Source organism: Lutra lutra, chromosome 9 (assembly GCF_902655055.1).
Source record: "Lutra lutra chromosome 9, mLutLut1.2, whole genome shotgun sequence".
In the NCBI taxonomy this organism is placed as follows: Eukaryota; Metazoa; Chordata; class Mammalia; order Carnivora; family Mustelidae; genus Lutra; species Lutra lutra.
Genome location: NC_062286.1, coordinates 133460120 through 133482567, shown reverse-complemented (window position 1 = coordinate 133482567; position 22448 = coordinate 133460120). Strand labels below are relative to the sequence as shown.

Sequence of the window (22448 nt, the reverse complement as noted above, 5' to 3'; positions counted from 1 at the left end):
CTTGGGGACCCTTGGAGGGAGTCTAAAGAGGGTGAATGAGGGCAGGAGATGGAATCTGGGGCTGTGAGGGGCGGCTTCCCACTGTGCAGGGGAGGAAGGCCTGTGTGACTCACTGAGAGGAAGCGGCTTGAGCCCAGTGTGGAATCCTGGCTTCGGGGGAACCCACCCCGTACTCTGCGAGAGCCCCCATCTCCCAGACGGCGGTCCCAGGTCCAGAACCGGGCATAGCGAGAGTGCAGGGCTGAGTGGAGCAGGTTACCTGCCTAGAGCCCAGGCTGCACTCACGGATCTGTATCCTGGCTTCCCGACTTTCTGGGTGGACAAGCTATTTGAGTCTTTCTGCCTCAGTTTCCTCCTCCGTAAAATAGGGACAGTGACAGACCTACCTCCCGGGGGGGATCATCTGGTGCCTGCAGAGTCAGGGCCCCAACACGAGCTGTGACGACCACTGTGCTAGAAGGGCTCCTCCGGCTCACACCCTCAGTGCAGGTGCAGCCCTGGACATCCTTGGGTCTGCACACACTCATGTGCACACAACAATGGGCACCACCTGCCCCAGACAAAGCCCTCCTGGGGCCAAGCTGAACCCGCTGGATTGCTGAATGACTCACCACCCCTGGCTGGAATGCACTTCCTGGAACAAGTCACCGCAGGTAAGCCTGGGGGCCCCCCTCCCGCTGGCTGGTAGACATGAGAGGGCGCAGGTCCCAGCATGCCCAGCCATACCCACGTGGGATCCTGCTGCAGGAGTGGGCAGGGGAACCCCAGTTTCAGAGGCCTGCGGGCCTGAGTTCCAACCCCAGCACTGAGTTCAGATATATGACTCTCTATCTCAGCCTTAGTCTCCACGTCTAAATGGGGACACTAGTGCCAACCACATGGGGATAACAGCAGATCACAGCAAAAGACTGGGAAGTGCAAGACCAAGGGCCCAACAGAACCCACTGTTAGAAGTCTTGCTGGAGGCCATGGGCAGTCCTCTGATTTTCCCCCGATGTACTTCTGAACATCGGTGGGCAGAGCACTGCGTGACTGGGTGGGTTCCTGTTTACCAAGGAACAGTCACCACAGCTCAAGGGAGAGGGGGACAGAGAAGCAGCTCTGGACTTGATCATTGTTGGATGACAGAAGGTAGCCTTTGCCTGGAGATGAGGCAATCCCCAAGGGCTTCTCAGAGGATGTGGTGTTAACTTAGGCTCTAAAGGATTAATAGGAGTTTCAAGACCATGAGCTCTGCGAGGCCACTGTCTGGCTGTTACTGGCCTTGGGCGAGTGACTCACCCGGAGGCAGGCAAGTGAGCAGCACATGCCTCAGGCAGGTGTAAGACAAATGAAGCAATGGGGTCCCGGCAGGGACTAGACAGGGAAGCCCAATCGGGTATCCCAATTCACACCATTGAAATAGCATTGCCTGGCCAAAGAGAACGGAGTACACCAGCTAAACGCTGTTGGTGCGCTGCGAGAGCGTAGCTGCTGAAACCTTCTGGACTTCCACTGCACCTCCTATCCGGTCGGAATCACGGGCACGGCCAGTGCACGTGACGGCTGGGAAAGGTAAATGAATCCACACCCACGAAATGCCTAGAGCAGTGCCTGGAACACGGTCAACAAAGTGGAGATGTGCGGGCAGGCAGAGGGTCAGAGGAGCGGAGAGGGGACCCCCCAGGTAGACCCCAGGAACAGTGAGAGACCCTGCTGAGGGGCAGGACAGGGCAGCTGGCTGAGCTGTGAAGGGCAAGGCCCCAGAGACAGGTCAACCAGGGTCCAATCCTGCCTTGCCACACCGGGCTGTGTGGCCTCCCACAAGTCCCTTCCCCTCCCAGAACCTCAGTCTCCCCATTTGTAAAGCAGGGGGTGATGATAAAGGTCCTTCCTCCAGAGACTGGTCTGAGAAGAGGTGCCCCAGAAACCAGCAGACGGAGCACTTGGAAGAGACCTGACAGGAACCATGGTGACAATGACCGGAGGCGGCTTTGGGCGGGGTTTCTCAGACTTGGCACTACTCAGGTGCACAGCTAGAGAAGCCTCTGACGTGGGGGGTCTTCCTGGATGGTGCAGAGTGTTTAACGGCACCCCTGGGTTCTTTCTTTTCTGAAAAAGATTTACTTACTTATTTGAGAGAGAATGAGAGCGTGTATACAGGGAGAAGCAGGCTCCCTGCTGAGCAGGGAGCCTGATGCGGGGCTCGATCCCGAGACACTGGGATCATGACCTGAGCCGAAGGCAGACACTTAACAGACTCAGCCACCGAGGTGCCCCATCGCCCCTGGTTTTTACCCAGTAGATGCCAGCAGCGCCCCCTACCCCACATCCAGCTCACAACCAAAATATCTCCAGACACTGCCCAGTGTCCCCTGGACTGGGAGGCCAGCAGATAACAAGTGGCAAAGACAGGTGTGTCTTAAACATTGAAGATCTCCACTGCAGAATCAGTCTGGCCTCAGTCTTCCCATTGGTAAAAGGGATAAAACGATAATTTCTTTGGGGTTGTAGGGAGGATACCAAGGAAGCAGAGATGTGGAGGGAAGAGACCTTTGCAAGGTACAAAGGGCCACGAGCAGGCTGGCCTTCCATCCCCCAGCACCCCACGTCCCCAGCCCTCCACGTCCCCAGCCCTCTACCACCTCGGCCCCTCTGGTCTGCTGGAGGCTAACTTGTGCCTTCAGGAGAAGGACCCATCCTGAGTTCTGAATGTCACCCTGAGCCTGTTCTTAGGGGTATAAAGACAGGACAGGAGGGCAGGGGTTGTCCTTGCTCACTGCGGTAATCCCAGAAGGACCACAGTGCTCCGTATACAGCAGGCGCTCAATGGTTGGATGAATAAGCGAGTGGTCACAGCACTGAAGCTCAAACCTCAGGGCAAGAAGAGTTACTCAAGGGAGGGACAGAGACAGTCCAGCTGCCCCCCCAACACCCCCCGCGGGCCCTGGGTCAGCGCTCCCTCAGCCAGCCTTCCAGACGCCCGTTTCCTGTCTGTGGAAGTGAGATGTGCCCTTTGAACTCTCACTTCCTGAGCCCCTCTCCCCACTCTGGGGCCGGGGAGGAGGCAGGCGGTGGGGAGATACTCACGCTCCCGAAGGAGGGAAGCCTGGCGGAGCCCAGCCATCTCCGCAGAGCCTGCGAGAAGGCCCCATGGTCCCGCTCGGCCCGAAGCACGTGGGCCTCCAGGAAGGAGACGTGGTGCCCAACCATCTTGACGAAGGCCTGGCGGAGAGAAGGGAGAGCCCGAGATGGCCCTGCTGCCACGGACTGGGGCATAGTCCCAGCCACACGGTCCCAGCCTGTGGAGAGGCCAGGCCCTCCCTCGCGGTGGCCTGCGGGGCTCCTGAGGAGGTCACTCAGGGCCTGCTCGGCGGGGGCATCCTCAGACACCCTGAATGTAGCAGTAACAGCTCTGCGGGAGGCCTGGCCACCTCTGCTATGTCCTCTCACCTTCTCCCCATGGGGACCCTAGTTTCAGCCTCTGTTTCATAGCAGAGGGACACTGAGGCTCAGAGAGGTCGGGTCGCCTGGCCAACAAGCGGCCGAGAGGGGACTCGGGGCACCTCCCCAGACCGCAAAGCCTTCTGTATTAGAAATGAGTTTTAGAAATTTCCAAAATGCTCACTTTCATAGTTGATGGCTTTCAGAGTCTCACACTCAGAGGCCACACGGGGCAGGCAGGAGACTAGCAGGTGAAGGAGGGTGGAGGGGAGGCCAGGACGGCCCAGAAAGCTGGGTCCAGGCCCACGGGGGCCACTCCACGCAGGGCCTCTGACACAAAATTTCCAGTTGCAAAAAAGAGAGAGAGAGATGGAGAGGGAGGGAGAGAAGTCTGGGGTCAGACTTTGTGGATTAGAATCCAGGTTCCGCCACTTACTAATTGCGTGCCTTCTGGCAATTTACTTAATTTCTACAAGCCTCAATTTCCTTATCCCTGAGACGGTGCTGATATCGCCGTCCTGACTACGAACAATAACAACCTTGCTAAGCAGTTAGGTGATCAGCAACACTGAGCTCGAGAAATGTCTGGTTTTGGGGTGTCTGGGTGGCTCAGTGGTTAAGGCCTCTGCCTTCAGCTCCAGTCATGATCCCAGGTTCCTGGGATCGAGCCCCGCATCAGGCTCTCTGCTCAGCAGGGAACCTGCTTCCCGCCCCCCCTCTCTGCCTGCCTCTCTGCCTACTTGTGATCTCTGTCTGTTAAATAAATAAATAAAATCTTAAAAAAAAAAAAAGGAAAAAAGAAAAAAAACAAATGTCCGGGTTCGCTTTGAAAAAATAATTGTTGGGGCGCCTGGGTGGCTCAGTGGGTTGAGCCGCTGCCTTCGGCTCAGGTCATGATCCCAGGTCCTGGGTTCGAGCCCCGCATCGGGCTTTCTGCTCAGCAGGGAGCCTGCTTCCTCCTCTCTCTCTGCCTGCCTCTCTGCTTACTTGTGATTTCTCTCTGTCAAATAAATAAATAAAATCTTTAAAAAAAAAAAAAAAGAAAAAATAATTGATTTTATGAGAAGTCTCCCATTTTAATCCACACTAGTAATAAATTCACAATTAAAAAAAAATAATACTGTGCAGGCCCAGAAAAATTCAACCCACTCATCTGCCTCCTTTTTTTTGGTCTCTCTGCATGTCTTTCTCTACACTGAGCACACGTGTGTGTCTGTGTTCACGTGTGTGCGTGTTCATGTGTGTGTATATCTGTGTTCGTGTGTGTGCCTGTGTTTGCGTGTGCATGTATTCACGTGTGTGAATGTGTTTGTGTGTTGTGTGCATACATGGCTAAGGCCACCGAAGGTAGCAACTCCAGAGCTGCGTCAGAAGAGCCTCACCTCTGTGGGCCTCCCTTAAACCACAGTAGACTGGAAGAGAGTTTCTCTCACCAGGGAGAAGGAGGAGGACACCTCAGGGCTGGGCCCTATGACGGAGCCTCCCTTCAGAAGAAGGAAGCTCATGGCCCCCAAGGCCTACCAGGAGCCCCCCATCCCCAGCCCTGCCCTCTCCTCCTCCTGCACACCAGGCACACAGGCCTCCCTTGGGTTCCCTGAAAATGCAGGCCCCACTCGCCACAGGGCCTTTCCACATGCTCTCTCCAGGCTGGGCCCTGCTTTCTGTCCTTGGTGGGGGAACACGGCCCCTCTCTCAGGCCCTGGCCTGACCGTCCCCTCCACAGAGAGGCCTGCCCTCACTGCCTCATCTACCACAGCCCCCGGCACTCTGGAGACCCCCAATGTCCCTGTCTTCTTAGCCCTCTTGAGCCCTTCCGAACTTCCTGTCTGCTGATTCATAACCCTTCTGCCTCTAGCATGTGGGTCCTGAAATGTCAGGCGTGGAGTCCATCTGTTTACGAGGCCAACCCTGGAGGCTGGTCGGCCTGCAGGGGCTCCGCTGGATGGTGGGGACGCGGAGGGGAGCATGTGCAAACGAGGGCGTCCTGAGCAAAAAAACAGTGTGGCACAGCTGCCACCCCAGGCTGCTGGTGGGGCCAGCTGAAAGGTCCAATGAGCCTCATGAGATCTCGGGGGGACGGGAGACAAGGGGTCCCGGGGCCTGGGAGCTGCCCCCCAGCCAAGAGGCATCAGCTTGTGAAACCCAGCACAGAGTCCCGTGGTGTCCGTCCTCCCTGTCCTCCCCGTGGTGACGCCAATGTGGTGGGGAGCATGAGGGGACACCGAGGAATGCATGTTCCTGAGGCTGAAGGACCCGCCGGCCAGGGAGAGGCCCGACTCAGGGAGGCTTGGGCACAGGCGGGGCAGGGGCAGCAGGAGGGCAACCCCTTCGTGACATCGGTCTGGGGGCTGCACCTTGGGAGTAGGGGGGACACCTACCTCGTCTTTTCTAGGGTGAATATGTGCGACTTTCATTATCAGAAGGGAGGGAAGAAGGGAGGAAAGAGGAAACTCCCCCTGTTTCTGAACATACTGGTAAGTGCTGGTGGGTGTAAATACTTCTGACAAAAGGCCCCGGCTTTAGACCAGGGCACTGGCCAGCCGGGAGAGCCAACACTGGGCACAGGGGAGCAGTCAGGAGATGTCTGCGCCCCCTAACTCTACCACCTCCCAGCTGTGTGACCGTGGGCAAACCACCTCCCCTCTCTGTGCCTCCCCTGCTTCCTCTCCCAAATAGGACCAATAACAGGGCTTGGCTCCTGGGGCTGCTGGCCGATAGAGTGCCTTCTCCCCGGGAAAGCACTCGGGGCTCCTGATTCGCAGCAGGTGCCCTGTATGGACTCGTTTTTAATACTAAACCTGAGAAAGGCCCCAGTGCCTGCCTGAGGGGTCACCCTGCGGTCCCCAAGTCCCTCCTGGTAGGTGGCACTGATCTGAGCGGTGGTCCTGAGCTCCCTGGAAGGCCCTGACCACCCCCCCCCTCCCCCCAGACAGCCGGGGGTCCGTGGCCAACTGGGCAGAGCGGCGAGTAGCCGTCCCAGACCCTCTGCTCTCGGCTGGTGCCAACAACCAGCAGAACAGCAGTGGTCCTCACGAGCACCTGAATGTCCCCCCAGTGAGGTCCACGTCCTCATCCCCTGAACTTATGACTGGATCACCTTACAGGGCAAGAGGGACTTCGCAGAAGGGATGGAAGATCCTGAAATGGGGAGGCGATGCTGGCTTGTCTGGGTAGGCCACATGTCGTCACAGGGTCCTTGTCAGAGGGAAGCAGGAGGGGCCGAGTAAAAGTGAGTCTGGAAGGAGCTACGTGTGGGGCGGAAGGAGAGGCAGAGGCTGTGGAACGAGGAAAGCAGGCTGCCTCTGGATGGTGGACGAGGCCGGGACACGGAGGCTCCCCGGAGCCTCCAAAAGGAACCGGCCCTGCTGACAGCCCAGTGTTAGCCTGTAAGACCCATTTTGGGTCTCCAGCCTCAGGAAGATCGTAAGCTACAAATCCGTGTTGTGTTAAGCCCTTAGGTTTGTGGTTATCTGTTACTGTTACAGCAGTGCTTTGAGGTCGGGTCTCTCCTGCTGGAGCAGGGCCAAGGACGGCACCTGTCTGTCTCACTGGGAGAGCCCCTCCGTGGCACACAGTAGGTCCTCAGTATTAGTGGACTGACTGCCACGGGAAGAGCCGGGCCAGCCTGAGGAGGAGAGAACCAGGGAGGGCTTCAAATCTTCACATTTTCTTTCCTTTGTCAAATGTGTGGAATAAAATTCAAATGAATCAGCTATTCCAAGGGCAAAGTTTTAATTATATTCCGGCCTCATCCTCTGCTGACAAGAAGTTTAACTCTCTGCTAACCCCAGGGTGGACTGCCATGTTCCTTTCCTCCATGGCTCGGGGGGGGGGGTCCCATCCCCTCTGTCCAGGTGACCACGATTAAGTGGCAAGATCCTCCCAGCCTCCCGGGTTCTTTCCTAAGGATCCAGGACCCCAGGCGGAGCGGCCCAGGATGATGGAGAGCTTGGGCTCCAGCAGATGCCAGCGAAAGTCTCAGCTTCAAGGCATCAGTGGGAGGACACCGGGAAAGTGGCTTCCCTCCTGGAGTTTATGCTCATCCTCTGGGAGATGGGACAGGGAGGGTGCCGACTTTGTAATGCAGCAAGGAGAAAAAGGAGATACCCTGAGGCTTAGCCTGGGGCTTCCACAAAAAGGATGCAGGTGAGGTCAGTCAGCAGTGAGGCAACAGGGCATGGTGGGGACTGCGGGCCCCACCTGAGGGGCGGCTGCCATTGGCTCCACAAAAACACAGCCCACAGCTTGGAAACGTTCTGCTTCTCCATGTGGGTCATCCTCATAGGGGAGTTTATGTGTGTAAAATTCACTGATCCATACACTTACGATGTGTAGACTTTATGTATTTATACCTCAAGAAATAAACCTCGAGATTAAAGTATTTAAAGAAATGTGGGCTAAATGCTATCCAAGCTTTGACTTTACAAAAGCAGCTTAAAAGTCAGATTTTTTTAAAAAGTACCCTGATTTTTAAGTGGGGTACTTTATATAAATTTGTATTTGTCGTATTTTTAAAAATAACATGTAAATGCAGACCCTCTTTTGCCACCAAGCCCCTGCACCGGGTCTCAATGCCTGACACTCTCGAGGCCAGATCAGCGTTTCAGAAGACAGGACAAAAGACCCAGAATGAGCCCACGGATCTCACAAAGAAAGCTCACGGTCCCAGACCCACCTCTAGCTGGTTCACTTTGGCATAGATGCCACGCATTTCTGTCACTTTGGCCTGAAGGAGCGGGATGTTTTCCTCCAAGATCTGTGAAGTGTCACTCCTGATCTACAAGAAACAAGACAGGTCATCAGGCCCCCTGCCCGGGTACCCCAGGCTCCTGCCCGCCGCTCGGCCCGCCGGGGTCTACCGAGACCTGGCGGCGTCCTGCATGGGGATGGACCCGGGAACAGCCCAGAGTCCCAGGTGGGGGCCAAGCCCACCGCCTCTCAGGCCCCAGACCTACCCAGCTGTTACTTACTGAACCACCAGTTGGTTCCCCCACAAACACCTGACGATACCAGTGCCCGACGGAAGGGCCCCGTTTTCTGAACCACTCAGCCGGAGCCAATGGAGAGAAGCCGAGTCTCTCCTTGGAACCCAAGTTGAGAGTTGTCACTGCACTGAAATTAACGGTACTAAGTCGATCACGATTACTGACGTCCGTGAACAACGCGAATGGAAAGCGCAGCTCTCGTGGATCCAAGGGCGCCGTGTCTGTCCACGCCACGCTGAGCGTCCCCCACACACCGCATCTCATGTTGCTTCTGCTTGGAAGGGCTCCAAAGGTGCCTATGACCTTTACAAAGCCACATGTTTCCCTTGATCTCCGAAATCGGACACCTAGGCCTCGATTTTCTTCAAGAGCCAAAGGACCAAGCCTAACCCCTTGGCGTGAGAGAGAGAGAGAGAGAGACCGTCTCCACGTTAGCATCTCCTTTCGGAGCAGGGAGGCGGCGAAGCTCGCTCTGGGATGCTAGGGAGCATCAGGGATCCCCCGAGGGAGACCCATCCGGTGCAGATTCCCTGGCCCCTCCCCGTCTGGGGTCAGCTGGGAATGTGTTTTCAGGCAAGTTCCAAAGCCGCGCTGGAGTCGGGGTGTGGCGGGGACCATCGGAGAACACCGGTGGGGACGCTAGGAGCTGGACGCAGGGCTCAGCCTGGTGTGTGAGTTCGGGTCTACCCACCGTGAGCTGTGCAACTGTGGCAAGTCACCGCACCCCTCTGAGCCCTGCTTTGCTTCTCTGGACGGGGAAGCAGTCGCGGTGGTCCTTGCTTCCTTGGCGTGTGGTGAGGAGCCAACGTCTGGCAGGAGTGCCTGGTGCGGCTCGTGCAGGCGGCGCCCGACATGGTCCCCAGTGACTACTGCCTCCTGTGGGGTCCCCTCCCCTGGACCAGGAATCAGCCCTGGAGACTGACCTCTAACAGAGAGGACTCAGCCAAAAGGAGAGAGGTCACTCTGGAGACAAGTTTCCAGAAGACTGTCCCTCCAGCTTGCTGGCCTTCTCTCTTTCTCTCTTGCTCATGTGTGCTCCCTCTCTCCCCCATCTTCTTTCTCACCTGGCCTCTCCATTGCCAGCCAATTGCCATGGCAGAGAGGCTGCGTGGCTGGGGACAGAGGGCAGCCTCCAGCCACCTGCCTGTGCAGAATGGAGGCCACGCAACCGCTGTTGCTGCTACCCGCGGTCCTGCCCCGGGTGAACCGACACCTTGCCAGGAGCCAGCGTGAGCAGGACCCCATGGACCACCCGGCGTGGCCGCTTGGGACTCCTGAGCCCCCGGCACTGCCAGGTAGTGAGGACCGAGAGTTTTGGGACAGTGTGTTACCCAGCAGGAAATAACAAACACAGCGATAACTCAGTACATTTTTTTTTTAATTTCAGAAATGAATTTCAGAAATTAATTCTGAAATTTCAGAAATAATTGGAAAACTGTTTTTTTCCCTCCTTTTCCTGCCTAAATGTATGAAGCTTCTTGTGGTCCTCCTAGAATTCTGCTCCTGTCGCCCTGTGGGATGACACTCCCCACCCCATTCCCTGGGTCTCAGAAGCTACCCCATCCCCTGAGTGTCCAAAACCAAACTCTCCCCTCCTGGCTCCCCTCCTCTGGGGGGGACCTCACAGAGCTGCCATCTCCCTGGGCACCTGGCTCCAAGTCACTGTCCTGGGTATACCCCTGTCCTACGCTCTGGCCCCACAAGGGCACAGACAGGCATCCAGCGTCATGCCACCTGGCCTGTCTCAGCCCTTACCTCCCTGTGCCTTGGTTTCCTAGTCTATGAGATGGGGACCATACAAGTACTTCTCTTGAAAGAATGCTCTGGAGGTTAAACGAGACCATCTCTGACTGGGTGGGGCCCACACATGTACCTTGTGCGGCTCGCAAATTGTCTGAGTTTTTTTAATTTGACTTAATATCTGACTTTAAGAGTCAAGAGAGGTTCTTAGGAGAAATGGCAGATTCTAGAGCTGGGGTAGGCAAGACAAGGCCCTGGAGAATCTTCTAGTGCCAGAATGCACGTGATCGTTGTTTGTTTTTAAACTTTTTTTCCCTTAGGTTATGGCTACACCCAGCGTGAGACTCAAACTCATGACCCGGAGCTCCAGAGTCGCCAGTGGTCCACAGGCAACCAGGGCCAGCCAGGCGCTCTGTAAGGGAGCGTCTGCAAAGATAAAGGATGGGGCTTGTCAACAAAGGATCCCAGGAGCCAACCAGAAAGACCAGAAATGACAGAAGCTGGAATTATCAGGACAACAGAAAATGTAAGGCCATGTGGGATTAGAACCCGAAGGACAAGATGAAACCATGCGAGTCTGTCAGGAAGAAACGATGGGACACAAGCTATAGGAAGGGGACCACAGGGGCCATGTGCCCCTCATGATACCACAAGAAGGCCCCTTAGCTCAGCGGATTCTCTCCAGAAACCCGCCACCCTGTCCAACCACTGGTAAAATAATAGACAAAGGCAAGCTAAGGGTCTTCTACGAAATATCTGACCAGAGCTCCGCAAAATGGTCAAGGTCATGAGATGCCGGGAAAGACAGAAAAGTCACGGAGGAGGAGACCACGTGGAGGGGACAACTGAAAGCAATGTGGGATCCTGGACAAGAAAGAGGGCATTTGTGGGGAACCTGCAAAAGGAAAATCAAGACGCCCCTGCTGGTTTCTCAGTTCCGGCAAAGGAGCTATGGCCACGCGAGTTGCTAGCCCTGGGGCGGGGTGCGGGGGTGGACGGGGAGAGGCAGGGGGAGCGGGCGTGTGGGAACCCTCTGTACCATCCTTGCACGCTTCCTATAAATCTAAAACTATTGCAAAACAAAACATATAAACATGGCTTTAAAATGCTCCAGTGATTAAGCACGGTTTTACAAGGTGTCTTAAAAGTCTGCCCCGTGGGGCGCCTGGGTGGCTCAGTTGGTTAAGCGACTGCCTTCGGCTCAGGTCATGATCCTGGAGTCCCGGGATCAAGTCCCGCATCGGGCTCCCAGCTCCACGGGGAGTCTGCTTCTCCCTCTGACCTTCTACTCGCTCATGCTCTCTCTCACTCTCTCTCTCTCTCTCTCTCTCAAATTTAAAAAAAAAAAAAAAAAAAAAAAAGTCTGCCCCGTGGCAACACTGGGCCTACGTCTCCCAGGCACGGAGGGGTGGGCTGAGCAGGGGCTGCTCCCCCAGAGGTGGGGCACGAGCTCTCTGGGACACAGTCACCATCCCTCCCTAATGCCTCACCCCCAAACCCCTTCACTAGGGTCCAGATCCTGCCTGGCTCCCACGGGCACCTGCATTTTTTACCCTGGTTGGGGGGAAGTCCTCACTATGCTCCTTTTCTTCCCCCAAGACCAAATCTCTAGAGACATACCCATTTCCCCCCTGCCCCCCCCAACAAGGCTAAACTGGAAAAATCACCAAGGTTCGATGATGCAACAAAGAGCAGATAACTCAGGGCAGGGTCAGAACATGGTGGACCAAACGCAAATCTTTTCTTTCTGCTACTTTCTAGAGAAACGAGTAGGGTGAGAACAAAGACAATCAGGAGGTCTGGTCCTAGTGACCCACCCACCGGAGAGAAGGGATGGTGCAGAGAGGAGATTCACGGAGCTCATCCCTCCCCTCCGCCAGCTCTGAAGGAAGCCAAGGAAGAGAGGGTCTGGGCCAGCCAAGAAGGCCCCTCTCTGAAGACACCTGTTCACGGGACTCGTGGGCAATGGGGAGCCAGCTACACCCGCCCGGATGGCAGGCTGCATGTGTGTGGGGGAAAGTAGAGAGTAATCCTCAGGGTCTGAACGGCCCCCAAACATTTCTTGTGGCTCCCCTGTGAGCTGGGAACTGGAAGGTGAAAATAAGGGTTGGAGGGGCACCACGCCAGCGCTCCACAAACCTTCACCACATGCTGAGAACGGGTCCTGTGACTCAGAACCGATTTTATCTTCAACCTTTCCTGGCTGAGGACAAAGCAAAGACAGGAAGACAAAATGAGCCGGCCCAAGGTCACAGGCTGCCATGCAGGAGATGGCAGGTTCCTATCCTGCTTGGTCTGAGGCTACCGGTGACATCAGAGGTCTACACGCATGTTCTGCAGGGCCTTGTGGAGACAGCCCACGTCACGTCTGAAAAAACCAAAGTGCACCCACACCAGGCGCCAAAAGCAGAGGACCTGGCCATCCTGGGTCCATGTCCCATGTGACAGCAATCACCTGGAGCTGGGTGACAGCTGTCTCCTTTGGTTATCCGTCCCCACCACTCCCTAGAGTCTCCCCGGTGTCTGTGGCCACCCCGCGTGTTCTCTTCTCATAGGGGAGTCAAAGGAAAGCAAGACGTTTCTGTCCTCACGCCCACTTCACACGCTCATGTCACACGCATCTGAGCAAAGAGAGGTCAGCGAAGAGCCAATGCGGGCTGAGCCTCTGCCAGGATGAAGCCCTAGCCAGGTTGACCTGCCTGAGCACCCAGCAGACCCTTCTCCAGCCTGTTCTCCCACCTCCCCGGAGCTGGCCAGCGGACACGGGGGTTCTCACTGAGCAAAGACGGCTGTCCAGGATGATTCAGGGCCTCTAGGAAGGACAGCCAAGTGCACTTGACCCAAGAACTCCCACCAATGCTGAATGGAAGTACTGGCCCAAGGCCAGCAAGGCGTTTTCTCCATCCACGTGAGCAAAGCAAGAGCCTGCTCCCTGCCAGGGAGGGAGGGCCCGGACAAGCGGCCCAAGCTCCAGAGGGCACTGAGCTGAAGGCCGTACAAATCCTCCTGGGTGTCACGACCTTCTGCTGCTCTGGTGATGAAGATGGTGACCTTGGGAGCCACCACACGTGGGTCACCTCTTACAGACCTGGCACCTGGCTAAGCAGTTATTATTATTTTAAGATTTTTTTTTTTTTAGTTTATTTATTTGTCAGAGAGAGAGGGAGAGAGAGCGGGCACAGGCAGACAGAACGGCAGGCAGAGGCAGAGGGAGAAGCAGGCTCCCTGATGAGCAAGGAGCCCGATGTGGGACTCGATCCCAGGACGCTGGGATCATGACCTGAGCCGAAGGCAGCTGCTTAACCAACTGAGCCACCCAGGCACCCCAGCTAAGCAGTTATTTTTAACTGAACATAGGAAATGACGGCCAGCGAAGGGCCCTGGCCTCAAGCAGACGGCGGGGTGAACGAGTACATGTGTCCGCATCTGTGCCGGCCCCACCCCGGCCAACGTGTCGGACGTCCCATCACAGGAGAGGTTGCAGCACGACCGCCCTCCTGGGGCGAACCACGACCCAGCTTCCGACACCAGGTGTTCCGTGTCTGACTCCTTCCCCCGCTTCATGTTCAGGAGAGGCGCCCACGGCATTCGGGCCACTTCACTCTTCTGCATTAAGGTTGCTTCCAGTGTCACCTGGGTGGCTCAGTGGGTTAAGCCTCTGCCTTCGGCTCAGGTCATGATCTCAGGGTCCTGGGATCGAGCCCCACGTCAGGCTCTCTGCTCAGCAGGGAGCCTGCTTCCCCCTCTCTCTCTGCCTGCCTCTCTGCCTACTTGTCTCTGTGTCAAATAAATAAATGAAATCTTAAAAAAAAAAGAAAAAAGGTTGTTTCCGGTTTGAGGCATCATGAACAAGGCGGCTCAGAACACTCGTGTGCGGGTCTTTGCAGACTCTCATCTTCATCTCTCGGGTAAGCACCTCGCGCTGCAGCTGCTGAGACCGACGTAGGGTCAGCGCACGTGTGACTTGGTAAGAATCTGCCAGACTGTTTCCCAAGGGGCCAGGCTGTTTTGCGCTTCCACCGACGCGTGAGCGGGTGTCTCTGGGCTCCGCGCTCGCCCACACTTGGTACTGTCGTTCTTTGTTGTTGTAACGGGCACATCCCCGCCTCATCGAGTCCGCGCTGTAACTCTTAGGAGAAGGACATGATTTGCAGATTTAAGAGGGCTACAAATTCTTTCCATTCCTTCCACGGACACAGGGGTCTGGGACCTCTCCCCCTGGATCTGGGTGTGCTACCTGACGGTTTCGACCAGTAAAACAGGACAGAAGTGAGACTGTGTCAATTTCCATCCCGAGCCCTCCAGAGAACTGGCAGATTCTACTTCCCATCTGTCGGAACGCTTGCTGCGGGAGGCGGGATGCCCCGCTGCAGGAGCCCGAGCTAGCCCCGAGGAGAGGCTGCATGGGGACAAGTGACACCAGCCTGTCCCCAGCCACCCAGCATTCCTAGCCCAGACGTCACAAGCAAGAGAAGGAGCCACCTTGGAAATCCCTGCCCCAGCAGGTGGCATGTGTCTTGGATGAACCGTCCCCTCTGTGCCCTGCCCTGGCCCGCATAATACATTGGTTGTTGATTGACACCTCTAAGTTTTGGGGTAGTGTGATGCATTATGGACCATTATATCCATTTTACAGAAGGGAAAAGAAAGGCACCAAGAGGGGACATGCTATGCCTAAGGCCCCAGAGCAGGAAGAGTCAGAGCTCAAAGTGGCAGTGACTAGCATTATATCTAAGGTCTAAACAGGTGGCAGGCGCAGGGCCATGAATTCCAGCCACACAGAGTGATCAGGGACAGGCTGACCGTGGAGCTAATGCATCCGACAGGAAGCCAGACTCTTGCTTCTAAGAGCCTGATTTGATCGGAAACAGAGCTGCTTCTCTCTGGACTGTGCAGGGAGCCTGGCGTCTCTCAGATTTCTAATGTGATCAGTGTTTCCAAAGGCCAACGCAGGGACCCAGGGGACAGTGTCCGTGTTGTGACATCGCCTGCTCCCCCGAGGTCCCCACTTATTCCTAGCTTGGATCAAAAGAGAGAAGGAGGTCCCAAGCCAAGGCTGAGAGCTGGACGCCTTTTTCTGTGCCATGTGGACAGACACTCGAGGTAAACTGAGCCTGACCCGTTGGGGCAGGAGGATTTCCATAATCGAAACGGCGTCAGCACTGAGCATTGCGGCAGAGGCCAAAAAAAGCATCATACCTGACATGTTCTCTTAATGCAGGCACACTTGCTTACATATAAACTCATGAAAAGGTCTTCCCTCCCATGGGAAACCCACTCTCTTCCCTTTCTTGAAACACGGGACCCTCTTGGTCTGGTTTCATTTTTCTGCTTTCAGTAGGGCCCAAAGTACAGAGAAACATACTCTGCCATAAAACGCACAAGCACATGACGGATGTACCTGGCAGGTGGCCATGGAGTCGGGGAGCCACCATAGGAACTGTGGACGGTGACCAGCTGGAGAGCTCACGTGCTGTCCACAGTGGGGAGGACACTAAGCCACCCTTGCTGATGCTGGGCAGGTGGGACCAAGCACACCCCAAGGGAGCCAGATCTTTGCTCTTCCAAAAGAAGCCAGAAATCCTGATTTTTTTTGCATGACATTCTATAAATGTCAGCAGCAAATTCCTTTTTCTTTTCCTTCCAGAAACATCCAACATATCTGCAGGTGGGACTGGGTCCATGGGTCGTGTGTGATCTCAGTCTTAAAATCTTTGCATAAATGTATCTCCAGGCTTCTGGTTAGGGGTGGGCCTTGTCAGCGCTGCCTGACACCTTTGCCTCCGGGTGACACACACACAGGCTCCCCTCTGCCACACCAGGAAGCCTTGACAGTTTCTAAGGCAGGGTGGCCAAGCACCTCTGCCCATTCAGGTTGACTCCTGCTCCAAGCTCTCCCCTCAGGCAGGGAGTGGGTCTCCTTTCAAGGGGCAGGATGGCTGAACTTGAGAACAAAGTGTCCCTAGGTCACCAGTCCACCCATCTTCCAGATCCACCCCCTGCCTGTGGGTCCCCATGGTCCACACTGTGCCAGCACACCATACCCATGGGTCAGTGCCTCTGCCTGGACATTCGCCCTCCCCAGCAGCTGAATTCTTTCTGTTCCTTCTTCAAGCCCCAAATTAATCACCACCTGTTCGACAAAGCTTTCCCAATTTTCCAGGCAGAATTTAACGCCTCTGCTCTTCTACTTCTTTTTTTTTTTTTTTAAAAGCAAATTAAGTCGTAGGATCATATGCCCAGTTCCTTCTAGACCCTCTTCTCCCTCTTTAAAACCTCTGCAGTCTCCCTTTGTACCTTGAACACAGCTTCAGGCTGGTGCCTCAACTCTAGGTGACAGCCCTGGTCACACGGGGGACTCCTGCAGCAGGGGGGATGGGAGACAGAGCTGAATCTTTCTTTAATCTCAGGTTCACCAAGGAGCCCAGTCAGGGAAGGTGTCCAATGGCTGGTGATGAAGGAAGGACTGTCTGGGCTGTTTAAAGTCTGTCTCAGGGCGCCTGGGTGACTCAGTGGGTCAGTGGGACCTGCCTTTGGCTCAGGTCATGATATCAGGGTCCTGGGATGAAGTCCCAGGTCAGGCTCCCTGCCCAGCAGGAAGTCTGCTTCTCCCTCTCCCCCTGCTTCTCCCCCTGCCCGTGTGCTCTCTTTCTCTCCCTAATAAATAAATAAAATCTAAATAAATCAATCAATAAAGTCTGTCTCACTACCGACTCCCACCTGGACCCACACCCAAACTAGAAAATTGGTTCTCAAGAGAGAAACACATACAGGTCCTCTTGGGGATGTTTCTGTCTTGTTCACAGCTGTGTCCCCAGAGGGCGGCATGAGGTAGGTCTGTTGAATGAATGGGGATGACACGGCACCCATCGTCTCACTCTGCTTCGAGGAGAAATGGGGTGACACGGAAAAACGCTTCGCATCGTGCCTGGCACCAAGTACGTCCGAGGCTGCTGTTACTGTTACACCCTTGGGCTCTCACAAACACTTCCCCAGACACATGCTTCACGGGGGCACAAATCTACCCCACTGGGTCCAGCCGGGCTTCCTCTGCTCCGGGGACAGGCAGGGCCTCACCACAATAAGGAACTCTGCCCTTTGGGCCTTTGGGCAGAAGCCTTCAACCCAGGGTGCTGAAAGTTTCTAGAAAATTCTATCATTGCTCCTCAGGGCCCCACACCTGGCTGGCTACCATCCTGGGGACACAAGGATCTAGAGATTTTTACAGAATTTGGAGTGGAGACCTTGTCTTCTGGGCCTAAGGCACCATCTTCCATCTTCTCCACCAGCCAAGGGGATTTGATCCAACAGAACAGAGTAGGAGGCAAATGCGAAGAGAGCAAGAGGATTCAGGAAGGAACCTGATGTCCACCCCTGCCTCGGGCTACAGCCTGGGCTGGAGGCTCCTCTAGGCCCTGCAGGCCTGAAGCCATTTCCTGGCTGTCTCCATGTTTGCCTGGCGGACGGCGCAGAGCCGAGGAAAAGTTAAATATAGTCTTAGCATCCCCGCTGAATGGCTCCCTGCATCGGTGCCCGAGAGTGCCACCTGGTGGCCCACTCCAGGCTCCTCAGTGGAATAAGAGCCATCTGGGGGGGATGGGCGTTATCAAGATGGCCGCCTCAGGAAGCCCTGGTGTTGAGAGAGAGCGAGAGAGTGTGAGAGAGTGTGTGTGTGGCTTTCCTCTCACCACTGGCTGCTGCCCCATTCCTTCTGGTTGCTAAATCACCACCAAAATGGCTTCCCCAGAAAACCCCAGGAAGGGCCTGGAGTCTGGCCTGGGCCTAAATCCACGCCTCTCAGGCAGGCACTCACCATGTCAGTCAGGCTGCAGAACTCTTCCAGCCTGAGGAGCATCCCCTCAATGGTCTCCTCCACCTCCTTCGCCTGAAAAGAGACGATATTCTGGAGATTAGCAAGTGGTTTCCAGGGAGACAAACGCCCTTCACTTTTTTTTTTTTTTTTAAAGCAAACTAAATCTTAGGATTATCTGCCCAGTTCCCTTCAGACCTCCCTTCCCTTTTCAAAATCTCTCCTAGCCTCATTTAAAATCGTGATAAGCTGGCGGCAATCTTGACGCCCCTGGACAGAGGCCTGGTTAAAGCCACCGCCGGCCATCCACTCCGTGCAGATGTCACAAGGAAGGAGCTAAGTGAAAACTAGCAGGAAGCAGTACAAAGCTACCTGCATCATCTCATTGTTCAGATGAGGAAACTGAGCCTCAGGGGCGAGGGAAGCCTGCTCAAGGTCACACAGGTAACAGGTGGGGGGCCCAGGATTCCCACTGGGCTTGAGTCCACAGCCTCAAAGGTCTTACACACTGTGAGAAATGCCCCCTAACAAATACTAAGGAGAGCTCACAAAAGATGCAGAAGAGATGGAAATAGAAACCCATCCTTGTAACAACGCACGAAGGACATACGTGGTTTACCAGAAAGGCCTGGAACCATACAGACCAAACTGCTAATAAATAGGAAATGAACTTCCACTAAACGATCATTCAATCTGAAATTCAAATTGAACTGGGCATCCCCTACTTTATTTGGCAACCTGTTAATGGCTCGTCCTTGGCCCTGGGGAGTAGGAATTGGGGAACAGGGTCGGACAAGGGAGCCTTGAGTGCTTTATGTTATCCGAAGGGTCTAAACCTTGAGGTACCGGGGCTGGGGAATTACATCATGAGTGACATCAAGGAGTAAAGCAGGCCTCCGGGGCTTTGCAGTGATCTGAAAAGTGCTTGCCCAAATCTAGAACAGCCAGCAGCCATCAGTAAACACAGACTCGGGGCTGTGTTTTTCAAGAGAAGCCAGGAATCTTAATGTTATGGAAATTGTCCCATTTTTTAAAAAAGATTTTATTTATTTACTTGACAGAGAGAGAGAATGATCACAAGTAGGCACAGAGGCAGGAAGGGTGGGGGTGGGGTGGGGGGGGAAGAAGGCTCCCCGCTGAGCAGAGAACCCAATGCGGGGCTCGACCCCAGGACCCTGAGATCATGACCTGAGCCGAAGGCAGATGCTTAATGACTGAGCCACCCAGGCGCCCCAAATGTCCCAATTTTTAAATGGCAGCACGGGTTCATGTCCTGCCAAGCATGGGCCAATCTGAACATGACTGTGGAAGGGTCTTAGTCCACACCCCATTCAAATCACTTGTGCAAAAATCAGCCTGAACCTTTTTTATCCCTCCTCAAGTATGTACCGTGTTCACGACTTCTAAAATACCAGTTTTTTGGTTTTGTTTTGTTTCTGTAACGACGAGGCCTTTGGGAAGAAAGTGTGCTGAGAACGTAAGCCACCTGCTCGGCTCACCGGGCCAGACCCTTCTGCTCCAGGAAGGCGACCCCAGACACTTCTGGGCAGGCCTGGTCCCAGCACCCTGACACCTGAAGGCTCCCCTCATTGCCCACTTGTCCTGGCAGAGAGGCTGACGCCCCATCAGGGCCCGCTGCTTGCGGCAGGAGCCATCGCTACCACAACAAAATAAATGGCTGTGCAAAAAAAAAAAAAAAAAAACACACACACACAACATCTTTCCGGCTGGAGTAAAAATAGTACCAAGTTGCAATTTTAAACTCTGGCACCTTCGTCTCACAGCTGGGACTATTTCTGTGCCTGCATGGGGGAGGCTCGACAGGGAAGGGGACCACAGTGGAGGGAGGACTGAGAGGCAAAAGGAAGTTCTCTCCATCCCCCAAAAAGTAAGATCATAGGAAAAAAAGCCCTTATTGTGCTAAGGAGGGAAGAAGGAGGCAAGAGGCCACAGACATGGGAGACAGGAAGGCTGGGCGCTTCCTTCTGCTGGCAGAGGGAGGGATGAGACGGGAGAAGGGCACAGACAGGCGGGGGAGGCTCCCTCCAGAGTGCAGGTGCAGACGCCCCAGACCCCAGACCCGCTGAGGAAGGCAACACGAGCAGAGGGACGTGGATGCCCCCGCCCCAGCTGGATGGGCCTCCTCCTTCCCCGGCTGGGACCGAAGCTTTTTCCTCAGAGGCAGCACATCTCACCCTACCCGGGTGTGTTCTGAGAGGAGGTCAGTCCATCCCGGGTTCAAATCCCATCTTCTCTTGGGCCAACCGTGGGACCTGAACTCAAGGGTTTGACTTCTGCCTTTCGGTGGGCTCCCCTGTGACAGCAACCGCCACACCCGTCGGGCAGGGTTGTTAGGAGGTCACCCTCACATAATGCACACGGTAGGTGCTATTAGGTGGCCGCTTTACGTATCTCTCTCACTAGACAATAAAAACAACGGCTAAGCACTGTATGTGGATTCTTTCCCTTGATTTTCACAAGAACTCTGTACAGCAGGGGCTATACCTTCCCCCTGTTTATGGACTGGGAAACAGATGACCGGAGAGCTTAAGTCACTCACTCAAGGTCACACAGCTAATAAAGTCTGAAGCCAGATTTGACCCTGAGCACTCCCAGTGCAGAGCTGAGGTCTGTCACTACCAGAGGCTCTTTGGAGACTGGGAAAAGTGTCCCCTTTATGGCTGCCTGTCAGCTACAGTCTCCGTCCCCCACCACTCCCCCCACCTCCTGGGGCAGGGCCCCAAAGCAGGAGAGAGCCCAGAAGGCATTTTCTGACTGGCCAGCTGAGGAGGAACAGGCCGGAGACATTCCCAACCAACAGGAAGGAGCTCGGGATTAGCCAACCCGCCATGCCCACAAATCATTCATAGGACAATTTTCTCTCGAGATAATCCCCTAAGTGGCCTCAGAAATGAGAGTCCTGCCGGCTGCAGTCCACATGCCTTGTTCACCAGCCCATCAGCAAAATGAATGCCCTCACCCTCCCGTGCAACTCCCCGGGCATAAACTGTCGCACTCTGAGGGGAAGAAAGCAAATGGCTCGACTAGCGTGACATCTGGGGCTCAGCCAGCGGGGACGGTGGGGGCATTTCTAACACACGTGAATCACGGCATCTACTTTCTTACATCAATCTCCCGAAGTGCCAATCCAAGCTTCCCAGCCGGGGATGTCAGGACACCAAAATGTGACTGGTCCCTGCCCACAAGTGACAGGCACCAAACAGCCCACCAGCAGGCCCTCCACCGTGGGCTTCTGCAGCTCAACAAGTGGAAACTCTGTTGTCCATTGCTCAGGCGATGGGAGCAGCCTCTGTGCACTTGTCCTTCTCAGGCCGCCCCACCCGGAGTGTTTGCAAATGCTCTCTGTGCCGCCGTCGGAACGTAGCCTGAAGCCCACGGCTTCCGTCCGCCCCCCTGGCCACCCCCCGGGGAACTGGGCACAGTCGTCGCTCGCTGGCCCCTGTGACCTTCTACTCCTCTGAAAGACCCCGTCACAATCACAGCCCTTGTCAGCTGGAACTCTCCCACCCCACCATCTCCGGCCACTGCTGTGGCTACGGCTGCGAAACTAGACAATGACAACAACCACCGAGCGTCGGGAGCCATTGGAACCCTTGTGCACTGCTGGCAGGGTGGGGGCGAGGGCTGGGACCCAGTGCCGCTGCTGCGGAAACCAGGCCGGCACTCTTTCAGAAGGTGAAATGCAGAGTTACCCTATGACCCAGCCATAGAGCCCAGGGAGTGGGAAACACGCTGTTTTTGTTTGTTTGTTTGTTTGTTTGTTGACAGAGAGAGATCACAAGTAGGAAGAGAGAAGGGGAAGCAGACTCCCTGCTAAGCAGAGAGCCCAATGCGGGGCTCGATTCCAGGACCCTGAGATCATGACCTAAGCTGAAGGCAGAGGCTTAACCCACTGAGCCCCCCAGGCGCCCCAAAACACACTGTTCTTACAGGAACGGTGTGCGTTATCCATGAGAGTCGAAAAGTGGAACTAACTCAGGTTCACCAAGTGATGAACAAACAAACAAAATATGCCGTGTCCACACTATGGAAACACTATGTGGCGGGCATCTGGGTAGCTCATTTGGCAAAGCGTCTGCCTTCTGCTCGGGTCACAATCCCAGGGTCCTGGGATCGAGCCCTGCATCAGGCTCCCTGCTCAGCGGAGAGCCTGCTTCTCCCTCTCCCTCTGCTTGTGTTCGCTCTCTCTGTCAAATAAATAAATAAAATCTTAAGAAAAAAAAGAAAAGAAATATTACGTGGCAATCAAGAGGAATGTCGACCTGCTACGTGTTAGAGCATGGGTAATTCTCCACGTGAGGCTGAGCAAAAGCCTCCTGACACAAAAGGCCATGCATCACATGATTCCTTTGAGGGGCAAGGTTCAGAAGAGGCAAATGCACAGAGACAGAAAGCAGATCGCTGGCTGGAGGTTAACAGGCAGTGGGAGAACGAGGGATGGACTGCTAATGGCCATGGTCTTCCTTTCT

General features: G+C 55.1%; 1 protein-coding gene across 5 annotated transcripts in view; it reads right to left on the bottom strand.

Annotated features, from left to right (window-relative positions):
• BCAS4 (breast carcinoma amplified sequence 4) overlaps positions 1–22448 on the bottom strand; it is a 56458-nt gene that overhangs the window by 22942 nt on the left and 11068 nt on the right. For 4 of the 5 annotated variants that reach the window (XM_047745453.1, XM_047745455.1, XM_047745458.1 and 1 more), the window contains exons 2-4: positions 17962–18033; positions 8099–8200; positions 3070–3204 (exon numbers count right to left, since the gene is read on the bottom strand). In XM_047745453.1, the coding sequence (XP_047601409.1) occupies positions 3070–3204; positions 8099–8200; positions 17962–18033 (309 nt within the window). Of the gene's footprint in view, positions 1–1000; positions 1003–3069; positions 3205–8098; positions 8201–17961; positions 18034–22448 lie in introns of all 5 variants that reach the window. The other variant, XM_047745456.1, reaches the window with a different exon arrangement.